Source organism: Rhipicephalus sanguineus, chromosome 1, assembly GCF_013339695.2.
Source record: "Rhipicephalus sanguineus isolate Rsan-2018 chromosome 1, BIME_Rsan_1.4, whole genome shotgun sequence".
In the NCBI taxonomy this organism is placed as follows: domain Eukaryota; kingdom Metazoa; phylum Arthropoda; class Arachnida; order Ixodida; family Ixodidae; genus Rhipicephalus; species Rhipicephalus sanguineus.
In genome coordinates, this window is record NC_051176.1 from 73,519,909 (window position 1) to 73,533,012 (window position 13,104).

Here is a 13,104-nt window from a genome sequence, read left to right on the forward strand (position 1 = left end):
GGATGCCTTGAGGAAACACAGGTTTAGCGTGTCCGGTATTCCGGTACACGCAGTAAATTACGCGTACCACCTGGTTATCCTACGATGACAGCACCACCTTTGTGAAGCTTCGTCTAACCACAATGACAGGCACGTTTTTCTGTGTGTTTTGGACAATTACTCTTGCCATAAAACTATTTAACGAGGTAACGAATTCACAAATACGGCGCGGCCGACATTTGCACGAGCATTGAAGTGGGCTATTGCAAGAATATTTTGTGTTTGCTTAATTGATGTCTGCACGGTCAGGCGGTGCCAGCCTCTCACGCCTGCGGTAAACGGTGACACGCAAACGACAATAAATTGCCCGACAAACTAGAAATCCCTAATACCGTACCTTTTATACGAGTCCTACTAGTTTCAAGCTCTACAGTGCAGTGCAATAGGCCGCATTGGAACAGCTGGAAAAAAGGGCGTTTCATAGAAATATATTTTTTTTTTGCGAACTGGCCTACGCAGACATTACTGCAACCCGCTGTAAGCATGCTGAGCAGTGCATTGCCTACAAGATACCGAACTGTGCGACACGTTTTTTACTTCTCAACACTGTCCTTTGCATGACGTTTTGTCTTAACCAGACTGACGTTCAGAGAACGCAATTAAATTCGCAATATGGGTAGGAAAGCGCTGAAGGTTTACGTATGCTCAATTATCCGCGACATGAGCAGTGTCCTTTAGTTGATGCTTCTCATGAAAGTGCTAGATTGTTGCTGTAAGAGTGCTGCCGCCATGCGCAGGCGCTCGCCCAGCGGATCGTGCGCGACCTGGAGCTGATACCGGCCGAAGAGCCCGTGCGGCTGCCGCGCGTGCGCCGCTGTCGCCCATCGGCTGCCGCCAAGCGCACCACGTTTGCACCGCTGCCCGCTTCCACTGGCGGCACCTCTGCCGACACCGCCGCGGATGCTCAGCACGACACCAAGGACAAGGCACGCACTTGCACCCCACACGCCTTTTTCTGCCTGGTCTCCCTCGCCCTTGTTGTGCACGCATTTGCAAAATAATTGGTAGAAGCCTAACCCTCGTGGTATTCTCAAACCAATCGGAGCTCTTCCTCATGCACTCCACCGAGCTTAGCACAGCGCCGCTCTTCTACAGGAAAAAGAAAATGCAGCTACGTTTTTTAAATAATTGTCGTGGAATGTCAGTGAAGCTTAGTGGCCAAAACAGTCGAGGAACGCTGCTGTCATTAATTTTCTTCAGTCAAGGTGAAGTTTGTAAAGGAACTTTCAAGAATACCGGGATAAGGAGCGTATGCTCGACCAGCAAATCTGCAGTGCATCTACCATTGTATGTCTGCGCACGTGAAGTACTTGAAAGGGATGCCCAGTTTAGAAAGAATAATTATAGTCTATACATGGCGTCATGGTAACGAGCGATTGGGCTGGCTGGTGGATGTAAGTGCGTCAAGTTTTGATCGAGTTTGAAAGCGGTGTATTTTGTACTGAATTTTTAGGTCGCCGACATTGTCAGGGCCACAGTTCCATTTTCACGGCGCCGGTGGGTATCCGATTCGGATAAGCGCCTTTTCGCCACCCTGCCTACATAAGGCGCCCTGAGAATTCTTCATCCACTGCTACATCCGTGTGCTACAGAAGTGAACAATGTGCCCATCTGAAACTCACTTTGGCACATATGAGTTAATTCGCCAAATCTGTAGCCGTCTAATTGAAAGATCAAGGGAGCGATGGTCTGATTAGCTTTAACACAAAATGTCATATAATTTATTTCCTGGTGATGAGCGACGGGCGAGGTGAACGTTACTTCACGGGCAGTAGGGTTCTTCCCAAACGAAATGGAGATCGAGGATTAGTACCTCGTATTTGACGCCATACATGCTTGTTAGTTTAGAAACTATTCACATCCTGAGCGGCCGCGACTTAGCGAGGGACTACAACAAACTTTCCAAACATTGAAAATTCCTAAATTAGGAAGCGTCTTATCAGGTGACAATTTGTTCAGGCGTATAAGCGAGGGCAGAGTAACATCTTGTGATGACAGATTAATTATAACAAGAAAGCGGTAATGAGCAAGGCAAATATATGAAGAAACCGGCTTCTCAGGAGTTTATATAATGTAGGCAACAATGTCGGCTAAGCATCGTAACCGCATTCTAACCGCATTACACCGGGAAACCGACGTTAACAGTGATGAATGTTTGAAGGGCATGTTTATTGTATCAGGAGAGTCCCATGCTTAAAATTGTATCCGGCTACGGGACTGATGCTTACTTAAATTTTGCGAATACCGCCCCCATAAGACATCACTACAGTATATTTTTTTCCTTTTGAGCAGTCGAATAATCATGACAAATTTTCAGCAATCGATGTTGCCATTATTTAGATTCACTTGAACCTATGATAGTCGGCTCGGTGCTAGTTTACATTAAACGAACAGCGGGCAGGAAGTCACAGCATAGAAGGTTGCTCGAGATATGCTATGCCTGAACTTTGAAATAGATTAATGCGCTTTGTAACCACATTAAGCACGCTTTGCACGCCTTCGGCTGCACTTCTAGCCTGTGGCACATTCGCGAATATTGATTCGTGGACCTGTTCACGATAGTATATCACCGCTATAGCGCCTGCCTAGCAGAGCAAGCTGATTTAAAGCTCATTGAGTGCCTGAACTGGAAAAGCTGCCACTATGAAGCAGAACTAAAGTGACATCAGTTATGATAACTATTAATTAGGCGCATACCAAGTTTCCGGCGACACGGTCTGTGTTGCGGAGCGCACGTGAAGGATTACTGAAATTTTAAGCTTGCGCGAATCTCCCAGCAGGCGCTACCTGTTCCTGCTTACTTTTTTTAAAGACAGCATAACATGTTGATGGAAACCTATAGGCTAGTGCGACCTCCTCCCGGTAGCGTTATATATAGTGTAACGATGATCTGTTGTCGCTGTATGCTGAAGGCATTCGTTAGATGACGACGACGTTTAAGGCCTCACAATCTAGAATTCTTTAAGTATCGCACTTGCTGTTCAGTGACGCAAAATGTAAAGTAGCGCAAAAAGCGTTCGGTTCATAATACGGTCCACCAATCATACTTAATATCAACGCACCGGTAAAGACCGCATGGATTTAAGCGGCACTGCCTGCCTACGAGTGACACGAGTGAATACTGTTCAAGGCACGCAGGCTACTGCATACGGAATAGAAACACGTGGAAGGCAACGATTCTCTTTCCTCTGATATTCGTAAATTACAGCCTCCATATTCATCTTACGGTTCCATCGGATACAGCGGGACACCTCGATGAAGCCTTTCACGCACCAATGTATAAAGGCATGTGTGTTCTCCGTGGCGAAATAAGCGTTTCATGAGATGAAAATAACGCACACCGCAAGTTCAGATAAACAAAATGGATAGAATCACGCCCCCCGTGCAAGTTACTTCATTAGTTTGTCCGCAAAGCATACGTTGGCCTACACTGCTGCATGATGTCAAGGCATTATGCGCCGGCGCTAGTTACCAGAACAATTGTTCGCAATGAAACACTCAGCGCTGAACGGTAAAACCCCATTGCTTCTTGGTCGCCTTCAATACTACTGTGTGTAGCGCATGCAGTGAATAGGTAATTCACTTACTTTTGAAAAAAGGCACGGAGAGTGAAGGCCGACGATGTCATGAAAGTTCGCTCAACTAATCATCGTTATCGCCCTATATTTACCTTTAAACATGTCACCCGTGTTACCTTATCTCGAAAAAAAATTGATTCAGATGGTTCTTCTAAAGGCACAAGAGGAACAACAAAAAAATTAGGCAGCTTCGCACTAGGGGTGCCAAGCCTGAAGAAAGTGCGGAGCTTGGCAGCCTTCTTTGTTTATCTTCAGTTTTCTCTTTATTTCCTCCTCTCCTTCTTTTTCCCTTTTCGAGTTTCTTATGTCTTTATTTCTCTCTTTATTTGTATTTATTTCTACTTTTGCTGCTATTTTTTTCCTTTCTTTCTCTATCTTTCTATTTCTCGCTTACTTCCTCTTTTTTCTATTTTTATACGTCGTTTTGCCTGCGTTACGCCAAGCGACGAGTGCATACGACAGAACGGGCCCCTACAGTGCTCCGCACTTCATATAATCATCAAGGCGCTCGAAGACTTGAGGAAGAAGACTTCTCCTTGGCGCGAGCGCGCACTCAGTATGCTACAGATGGCTATGCTATTCGTGGTTTTGCCTGCGTTAGGCCAAACTACGACAGCATACGATGACAGAATACGACAGCATACTACAGGCTGGGGCCCTAAAGTGCTCCGCATGTATAATGCTCATATACATTGACTTAGGCGTACGTTTTAATGAACCCCTCATTGTCAAAATTAATGCGAAGGCCCCCCACACTCTAACAAAAAGAGAGTATGTGTAACTTTTCGGCAAGTCCTGACTTGCTACGTTATGGCTCTCTTTGAAGAGATACGTGAACTCTCTTGCTGGGTTAGATTCGGTGTGCTCTAGGGGTGTACCATGACTCTCTTAGGAAGACTGAAAGGACTCTCATCTGAAGGATCGCAGTCATACGTCTCTTGCCGGTAACTTTCCTAAGTGGGTCAAATGACGCACAATGAAGTGTCAAGTGATTCTATAACTATTTTAAGTTAGTCTATTGACTCATGCTTTAGTGTCGCGCGGCTACTGTTGGAAATATTGAAGTATTCATTTTGAACAAGTGCAGTAATACTTGCCGTTGCCTCCAGTCACTGAAAAATAAAGAGCAGTTCAATTTAGCATTTTTGAGTAAAGCTCATCAATATGATTAACACACCTTTTCCATCAGAGTGAAATAGGAAGCGTGAAAATGTGGTTTGTTATTTCCAATGAAGCAGCTGAGGTAGATCTCGTTTAGATGCTTGTGTGAGTATAGACAACAAAAATGTGTTGCTGTCACGTTCATAGTGTTATGTGCTTCAAAAGACACTGCAGAAATCGGCATCGTGTTTCCGTATTTATTCATTATTATTACGAATAAACCAAAAAGAATTGATTGCTGGAGGCATAAGACTTGTGACTTGCTATGTTGTCGTTCCTGTTCACCGTGAGCAGCCATAAAAAAGGGTATCTGAAAAGCATAACTTGACATTGTGATGAGGTAACGGAATTGCAATAAGACTGCAAAACAGTCCAGAACAAAATACCAAATGCAAACAGACATGGCGAGGAAAAATGTATTTGCCATTATCGTGTAAAACACAACTTGCAAATAGTAGCTTTTAGAACGTGTTACTTGGTAACATATTTGCAGCACCAGATGATGTCAACCTTTTTTAAACAACAAACGAAACTGGTTTAGGCTCTTTTGCGTGGGATGCCACTCACCCCATTTCCTCCGTCGTGTCTTAGAATCAAAGGGAGTGAAGGACCTAGTGCCTCGTTGACAAGGGGTACGGCGCTGATGCCTTTCCCATCACGAGTGGCGAGGCGACAGACCACAGCTGCACCTTCGTTTCTGCGAGTGTGGCTCTCAATTGGAGTGAAGAGGTGGTAGAAGCGATCCGGGATTCTAGGAATAACCCGCACACGCACAGCGATTATTTGGATTTAAAACCACTCCTGGTGCAACAAGCCGCAACTCTACACAACCACGGCACGAGCGCTTCGCTTTAAATAATTTCTCAACGAAAACAAATTTTCAAGTAGAAGGAGGCGGGAACCTTGTTTTGCAAAAGGCACAGGATATGCGCGAAATAAATCACTTCTTTTCTGAAAAATCACTTCAAAATTTGCTCTCTGAATACGCTTGGCTTTGCGCCGGCGTATTCCGGCACTTAAGCACACCCTTCGGCAGTCAGGGGCACGCCGTGAGCGGTTACTGATCACATGCTTTACAAACGTAATCCATCCTTAAATACTCAGCAAACACATTCGAGTACGAGCACCACAACGACACCCACCGCGCGCGCCGACGCCGTCTACGTTGAGATCGTACATGTCACATGCTAGCACATGCTAGAATTGCCGTACAGAGTTCCCACAGTCACGTACGCTTACTCTATTCTTCATTCTTGCTAATAAGGTGGCACTCTATTCTGTAATAATGCCAAACGTCATCGCAGATGTAGGCAAACCACGAAAACAGCAAACAAAAACGAGGGTAAAAGAGTACACGGCGGCAGCCCCAACAAGTGCGCCTTCGATATTGTAGTCTAGAGCTTTTCACCCCTCCGGCGAGGCGTGTCCAATTTAATTTCTGCCGCGTGCGTGTTGGAACCATCGCCCTATATCTGCAATTTAAATTACAGTCTTTAATCAAGAAAAGCCATTATATTTAGTATGCACGCAGACATTTTTTTTATTCACGGTTTCCACGTGTGGGAGAACGCTGCACACTGAATATCAACGCAAATTTCATTAGTGCTTACACGAAGGCGCATCTCAAAGCGACATCGTGTGCAGTACAGACAGAATATGCGATCAGCCAACGACCGCCTTTGATAATTGATTGCATCACCTATATTATGGCAGCTTGTACAAAAACGCGGATAACTCGCTAACTATTTAATCGACAGTTTTAGTTGGGCGTCCGCAGCAGACCTGCGAACGCAGGCTGCTATTGGAAACGGCTGGCAGCCTACTTCCGCAGAGCTGCTTCAGACGGCCAGGTAAAGTTGTACGTAAGTGCCTACGAAACTCACCGTTAACAGGCGCACGTTGTCCGTGTCCACCGCTCCATGAATATGGCCCCTCCTAACGTCACTTCTATCACTGGGCCTGCGCGTACGATATGGCGGGAGCGCAACTGAAGATGCGAACGTTTTCTCGAACACAAAACTACAAGACGCGCAACTCACTGCAAGAGACAGGGAAGACAGAGAGGAGGCGCCGTCACCGCCGTGGCGCCTGCCGCCTTCGCGCCGGCGGCGAGCCGCGGTGCCACGGCGCACAGCTTATACGAACGGAACTGAACGGCAGCTGCGCGATATAATGGTGTATACGGCGGCGTCCTAACCACGGAAGTCAATTGAAACGCGTTGCACGAGATTCAGTTGACTATTGCAGAAAAGTTAACTTTCATTTTCTGATTCTACGTTCCAAAAGAGGTCAGATGGACAGTCGAAGACAGTCAGGGTGCCGTAACCCTCTTCTGACTTTTTTTTTTTTTGTTAGAGCAGATGAGTGTATGATTTGTACTCGTATAGTGGTATCTGCCACGAAAAATCCCACTTTCACAAGTTTCAATTTCTAAAGCCTATTCGTGTAAGTAGCTATTGTAGCCGAAAGCTGGATGTATATAATGAAAAAAAAAATGAGCAGTGAATTTGTCTCTACGCTTATCTGTTCAGTAGCCAGATTTAGATGAGCGAAAATAAACAAAAATTTGTCTGAAATGCGCAGAATATGGAGGGCGGTCTTCGTGGCTCTGCTTCTGGGTGATTCCACGTAAGATCGAACAAACGATGGCTGGTCGACCTCTCAAATTTATTTCAAAATTTTATATATTATTGCCTGATGAGTGGAAAGAAGAGATCCGCAATTTGTTTTGCCGCGAAAAATTTTTTCGAACCACAGGAAATCAATAATGACGAAGAGGTGGAGTGGAGCGCTCATCCGCTCTGCTGTTTTGGCCAACTTTCGTTATGAATTGCACAAAATATATTAAAGTTGGGTAGCTGAAATTTATTTACCTAAATATATGCATGTTTTTGCTTCTGCTCAGGTATTTTTAGTTTTTATGTGTAGTGTAGATGTTTTTATAAAAAACCTCAAAAATGGCCCAATCGGCAAAATTTTCTTTACTTTGAAGGTCTTTATCTCAAAAAAGCCTTGTAGCAGAGGTACAAAAAATCCGCATTACGTTCTTCGCATGCTTATCTACCAAACTGCCAAATCTTGTATTTATATAACTTTTCATTCAGGAGATATGATCGGGCTAAGTTCAAGAAAACACCGAACAATGAAAACTTCTGACGACAATTAAAAAAAAACCCCATTTTTTAAATTTCTTAAACTTTGTCCACTTATTCTCCTCTACATCAGCTTTCACAATCATTAAAAACATGTTGCATAATGTCGATGCACTAATAGTTATGGCCCCTCCAATGAGACCGTTAGGCAAGGATGGGCAATTCCGACTTCTTGCACAGCAAGTGTATCAAATGCAGGCAGGATTGAATTTCTTTTTATTAAAATGTCAGCAGGTGCTTAAAAAGGTGTCGCCGGCACTGAAGACGTTAATTTTGAAATTATTTGGTCACTGCAGCGGCCACGAGCGCGGAGCTACGGAGTAGGCGCGCGCGCACCCGAGATGCTCGTTGTAAGAGACGGCGCAGTGAGAGCTCGTTCTCGCGTCCTCAGACCGATTGAGTTCGAAACAGCAACACCTCTCGGGTGACTTGAACGCACGTGCACTGGAGCTTCGCTATTCTATCCGCCCTCTGTTCGCATCTTAGCTAGGCGCTGATAACACGGCGGAGGTGTAAGCAAGATAAAAACTCTATAAGGGAGCTGTGAGCGCTCGCTTCACGCACGCTGCTGCCACAGAAACTGCGCTGCGCCAGTTGCGATCAGTGGAAAGCATGAACGTGGCGCTCCAGTGGCAAAGCAAAATATGGATTGTCAAAGAAAAGAAAAGCAAAACTATCGGTAAACGGATGCGCTTGTCTATATTAGATGTCGGCAGCAGACGGCGTGAACTGGCCGCGCGTTCGGTGCGCTGTTCACACTTCATTCGGCGCGAATAGTTCTTGTGCTTTGCTCTTACTCTACTCCTCCTGTGCGTCTCATGACGAGAAAGTATAGCTCTGAATGAGTGTATTGTGGAGACTACCTTTCGAAGCACAAGAAGCTTAAAAGAGTACTGACACGAATTTAAAAAAAAATTCGGATTGTTGCTCTAAATAAAAATACTGGTGTCGAGAAACGTAAAACGACTATTGTGGTGCCTGGGAATGCATCCTATATATTTTAATTAGCGCCACCTTAAAAAGACACTTTCGGTTTCGATATCGAGGGGTTGGCTTCTCAGTGTCGTTTCATAGCAGTGTGACGTCACGGAGATACAGAAATTCGCGACGTACTCGCGGGATATCCGTCATCTGCTCGTGGTGCAATAAGCAACGATGAGTGAATTGTCGTCCAGTGACCCTGACAGTGATTTCTACGATTTAGGCTGCAGCAGGACGCAGAACTCGTGAACTCGGAGGAAGTGTCTTGACTTGTCGGGATAATGTCCTTGCAGTGTGGCTGGCTTGCAAATGCTCAGCGACGAAAACTTCAAAGTTAACATAAATTTTTTATACGTGTTCTCCGACTGCAGTGTGTGGACAGCGTGGACACTGCATACCAAAGAAACAAAAAATGTCTCTTTTGCGATGTCTCAAAATCGTGTCAGTACTCCTTTGATTATTGCAAAGAAGCCAAAATTTCGCAGAGTTACCGACCTAGACATAAATGCTTTGAAGGAACGTTTAACGCCCGAAAGATCAGTGACTGTCAGTGAGACGGACTACTTGTGCTACGCGTGCTTTTGCTACCACTGCAATGAAAGCTCTTCACGGAACGCACAGTTTAACGATGACATTCTTATGCACCCTGAAAAAGAAATCGACGCAATTAACCAGATCACTGCAACTACCGGTGCATGTGCGTTCATGTCACCCGAGAGGTGTTGCTGTTTCGAACTCAATCGGTCTGAGGACGCGAGAACGAGCTCTCACTGCGCCGTCTCTTACAACGAGCATCTCGGGTGCGCGCGCGCCTACTCCGTAGCTCCGCGCTCGTGGCCGCTGCAGTGACCAAATAATTTCAAAATTAACGTCTTCAGTGCCGGCGACACCTTTTTAGGCACCTGCTGACATTTTAATAAAAAGAAATTCAATCCTGCCTGCATTTGATACACCTGCTGTGCAAGAAGTCGGAATTGCCCATCCTTGCCTAACGGTCTCATTGGAGGGGCCGTAACTATTAGTGCATCGACATTATGCAACATGTTTTTAATGATTGTGAAAGCTGATGTAGAGGAGAATAAGTGGACAAAGTTTAAGAAATTTAAAAAATGGGGTTTTTTTTTAATTGTCGTCAGAAGTTTTCATTGTTCGGTGTTTTCTTGAACTTAGCCCGATCATATCTCCTGAATGAAAAGTTATATAAATACAAGATTTGGCAGTTTGGTAGATAAGCATGCGAAGAACGTAATGCGGATTTTTTGTACCTCTGCTACAAGGCTTTTTTGAGATAAAGACCTTCAAAGTAAAGAAAATTTTGCCGATTGGGCCATTTTTGAGGTTTTTTATAAAAACATCTACACTACGCATAAAAACTAAAAATACCTGCGAAGAAGCAAAAACATGCATATATTTAAGTAAATAAATTTCAGCTACCTAATTTGAATATATTTTGTGCAATTCATAACGAAAGTTGGCCAAAACAGCAGAGCGGATGAGCACTCCACTCCACCTCTTCGTCATTATTGATTTCCTGTGGTTCTAAAAAATTTTTCGCGGCAAAACAAATTGCGGATCTCTTCTTTCCACTCATCAGGCAATAATATATAAAATTTTGAAATAAATTTGAGGGGTCGACCAGCCATCGTTTGTTCGATCTTACGTGGAATCACCCTTCTTATCTCCGATTCATAGCTTCGGTTCGCGCTAAATCAGAGTAGACAGAACAGAGAAAGGCGAGACTTGAACTTTGTGTGTTCTGTCTACATTGATTTGGCGCAAAGCGAAGTTATGGATCACCAACTAGCCCCAACCGACACCTTACTAAGTTACATCTCCGATTATTTGCAACAATTTTCCGCATGACCCTACATAAAGGCTTTATGAAAAACCTAGCACAGTGACCAAAGCGATATACAAGGGGTGTTCAAAGGAAAAGGTACGAAACGACACTGTGGGTATAAATGAAGACTTTATTCAAAGTATACACTATGTGCCGGGGCACAACGATCCCAGTGATGACTGAACCGAAGGACTCCTTGTTGTCATCGTTCCTGTGGCCGTGACGAGACCCAGTCCTTGACAGCGTCCTTGAGTTTGTCGTCCCAGTTGAAGCGCTCCCCCTTTTCAGATATTTGTTCATGGGCCCAGACACATGCTAATCGCAGGCGATGAAGGGTGGCCGGTTTAAGACCTTCCGCTGTTAGAAATCGGATGACGCGTCGCTACTCCTTCACCGACAAACTTTGCGATGTGAACGCCATTATGTCCTCACACGCACTGCCGCGTCAATTGGACGGCGCTCTTTATACGAGCCTCTGCTCTCTCCTGAGCATGCGTGCGCGCCCCCGCATGCTCCGATCCACGTCAGAGACTCCATTCTCATCCTTTGATGTTTCGCTACACTCTCCTATAGGGGCATATGTATCTATGTTAATGGTCATGTTGTTGCAGCGTTTCTTATCCTTTCGTTTGAACACCCCTTATAATTAGAAGGAACATATTGCAATAATGCCACAAGACCCTTAGAAAAAGGATTACCACAAAGAGCAATCCAAACTTCGCGTTGAATCTGATTGCACCGCCTGCATCTATCTGACGTTGTGATGGAGAGCTTAGCACTGCCGTGCCATACGACACACCATCGATGGTATTTTTAGTGGTCGTGTATATGCAACGTTTAGGGAGCATTTATATCGCAGGGCCACCGTGTGGAGGAACTGATGGATGGCCGAATGCGCGTGACTGTACGGCGGACCAAACCCGTGCTCGGCATCGCCATAGAGGGCGGCAACAACACATCGCAGCAGCTGCCACGCATCATATCCATACACGTATGCCTATTCAACGTACTTCATTTCATTGAACTTTGTTTCAATGTTTCGGTAATATTTAGTCGTGCTAGTTGTTACGATCTGAACTCAACTGTGGTTCAAGCTTCAAGCCTTAGTTGCTCCACATCGCAACAATGTAAATACAATATAGGTCAATTAACACTTCGATGGTGACTGCAGGTACTCCGTGGTTTTAACCAAATTCCACTACGTTTTCGCACCCCGCAAGGGCGTCTGCGTAACAGGCGTTTGGTGAGCGGCGTCACCACGGACCCGAGCCAACGGGGTGGGGAGAGGGGGGTGTTTGACCCCCTCCCACGCCTAGCCGTGCGTGGCTTAGCCGTGTCCGTGGGAAAGGGGAGCCTGGGGGTTGAGCCGACGCTGGGTGCTTGGACCTTTAAGTCCCCCCGGCAGAGGCAAACACCCCTTTGGCCCCGGCTTCACGTAGACAGCACCCCTGGGCTGACTCACCCCGGGGAAATCGGCAGTCGCCTTTCCTTTTCTCTCTGTCCTCACATATTCGTTTTTCTCTTCAACTTTTAATTTTTTCTGTCAACTCTTCTCTTCTGATTACTTCCTTGTTTCCTGGCGGTGAGGGTTAACCTTTTGTGGATATCCAACCTAGGGTAAACCATATTGTGTTATAGTAACGGCGTATTACTGGTCTTGTGCAGACCTGTTAACATGTTCTGCCACCTCGCCTTGTTGGGCCCCGTGGTGAGTGGTAGGCGTGGTTGCCGAACAAACTATTTTCTTCCATGGGATCACCAAGCCCCTTCATAACTGATCGCCCCCCGAAAAGGCGGCGCACATAAGCGACCTCGCAATCTCCTTTAAAAAAACAAGACACATTCCCGAAATACCACGTTAACCACTGTGAAAGTGAAAAAAAAAAAGCCACAAACGTTTCACCCTTTTCGGTTTCTAGATGCCTCACCGAAACCATTGGCGCTGGCTACAAAGCCACCAAGATGGCCAGATGGGACCTTAATTGTGATTGAAGTAAAGGACAAAACCCAATATCAGAAATTAAGCAACCTTGTAGCATATGGAGATAGGCACATCAAAATTACCGCACACCGAACACTGAACACACTAAAAGGTGTTTTTACAGACGATGACCTTGTGGACCTCACCGACGAAGAACTCTTGGACGGCTGGAAAGATGAGAACGTTACATATGTACAACGCATCAAAATATGGTGCAATGACACGGAAATTCCCACAGAACACATTATACTCATCTTTAGATCCAGCATATACCCGGAAACAGTTGCAAGAGGCTATCTTATGCTACGCGTGCGACCGTGCATTCCAAACCAGCGGCGCTGTTTCAAATGCCAGCGGTTTGACCATGCTTCC

General features: G+C 45.4%; 1 protein-coding gene across 1 annotated transcript in view; it reads left to right on the top strand.

Annotated features, from left to right (window-relative positions):
• The window catches only part of LOC119392996 (whirlin), a 328,938-nt gene that overhangs the window by 295,279 nt on the left and 20,555 nt on the right, over positions 1 to 13,104 (top strand). The window contains exons 8-9 of the mRNA XM_037659871.2: positions 777 to 965; positions 11,611 to 11,742. Coding sequence (XP_037515799.1) covers positions 777 to 965; positions 11,611 to 11,742 — 321 coding nt within the window. The remainder of the gene's footprint in view (positions 1 to 776; positions 966 to 11,610; positions 11,743 to 13,104) is intronic.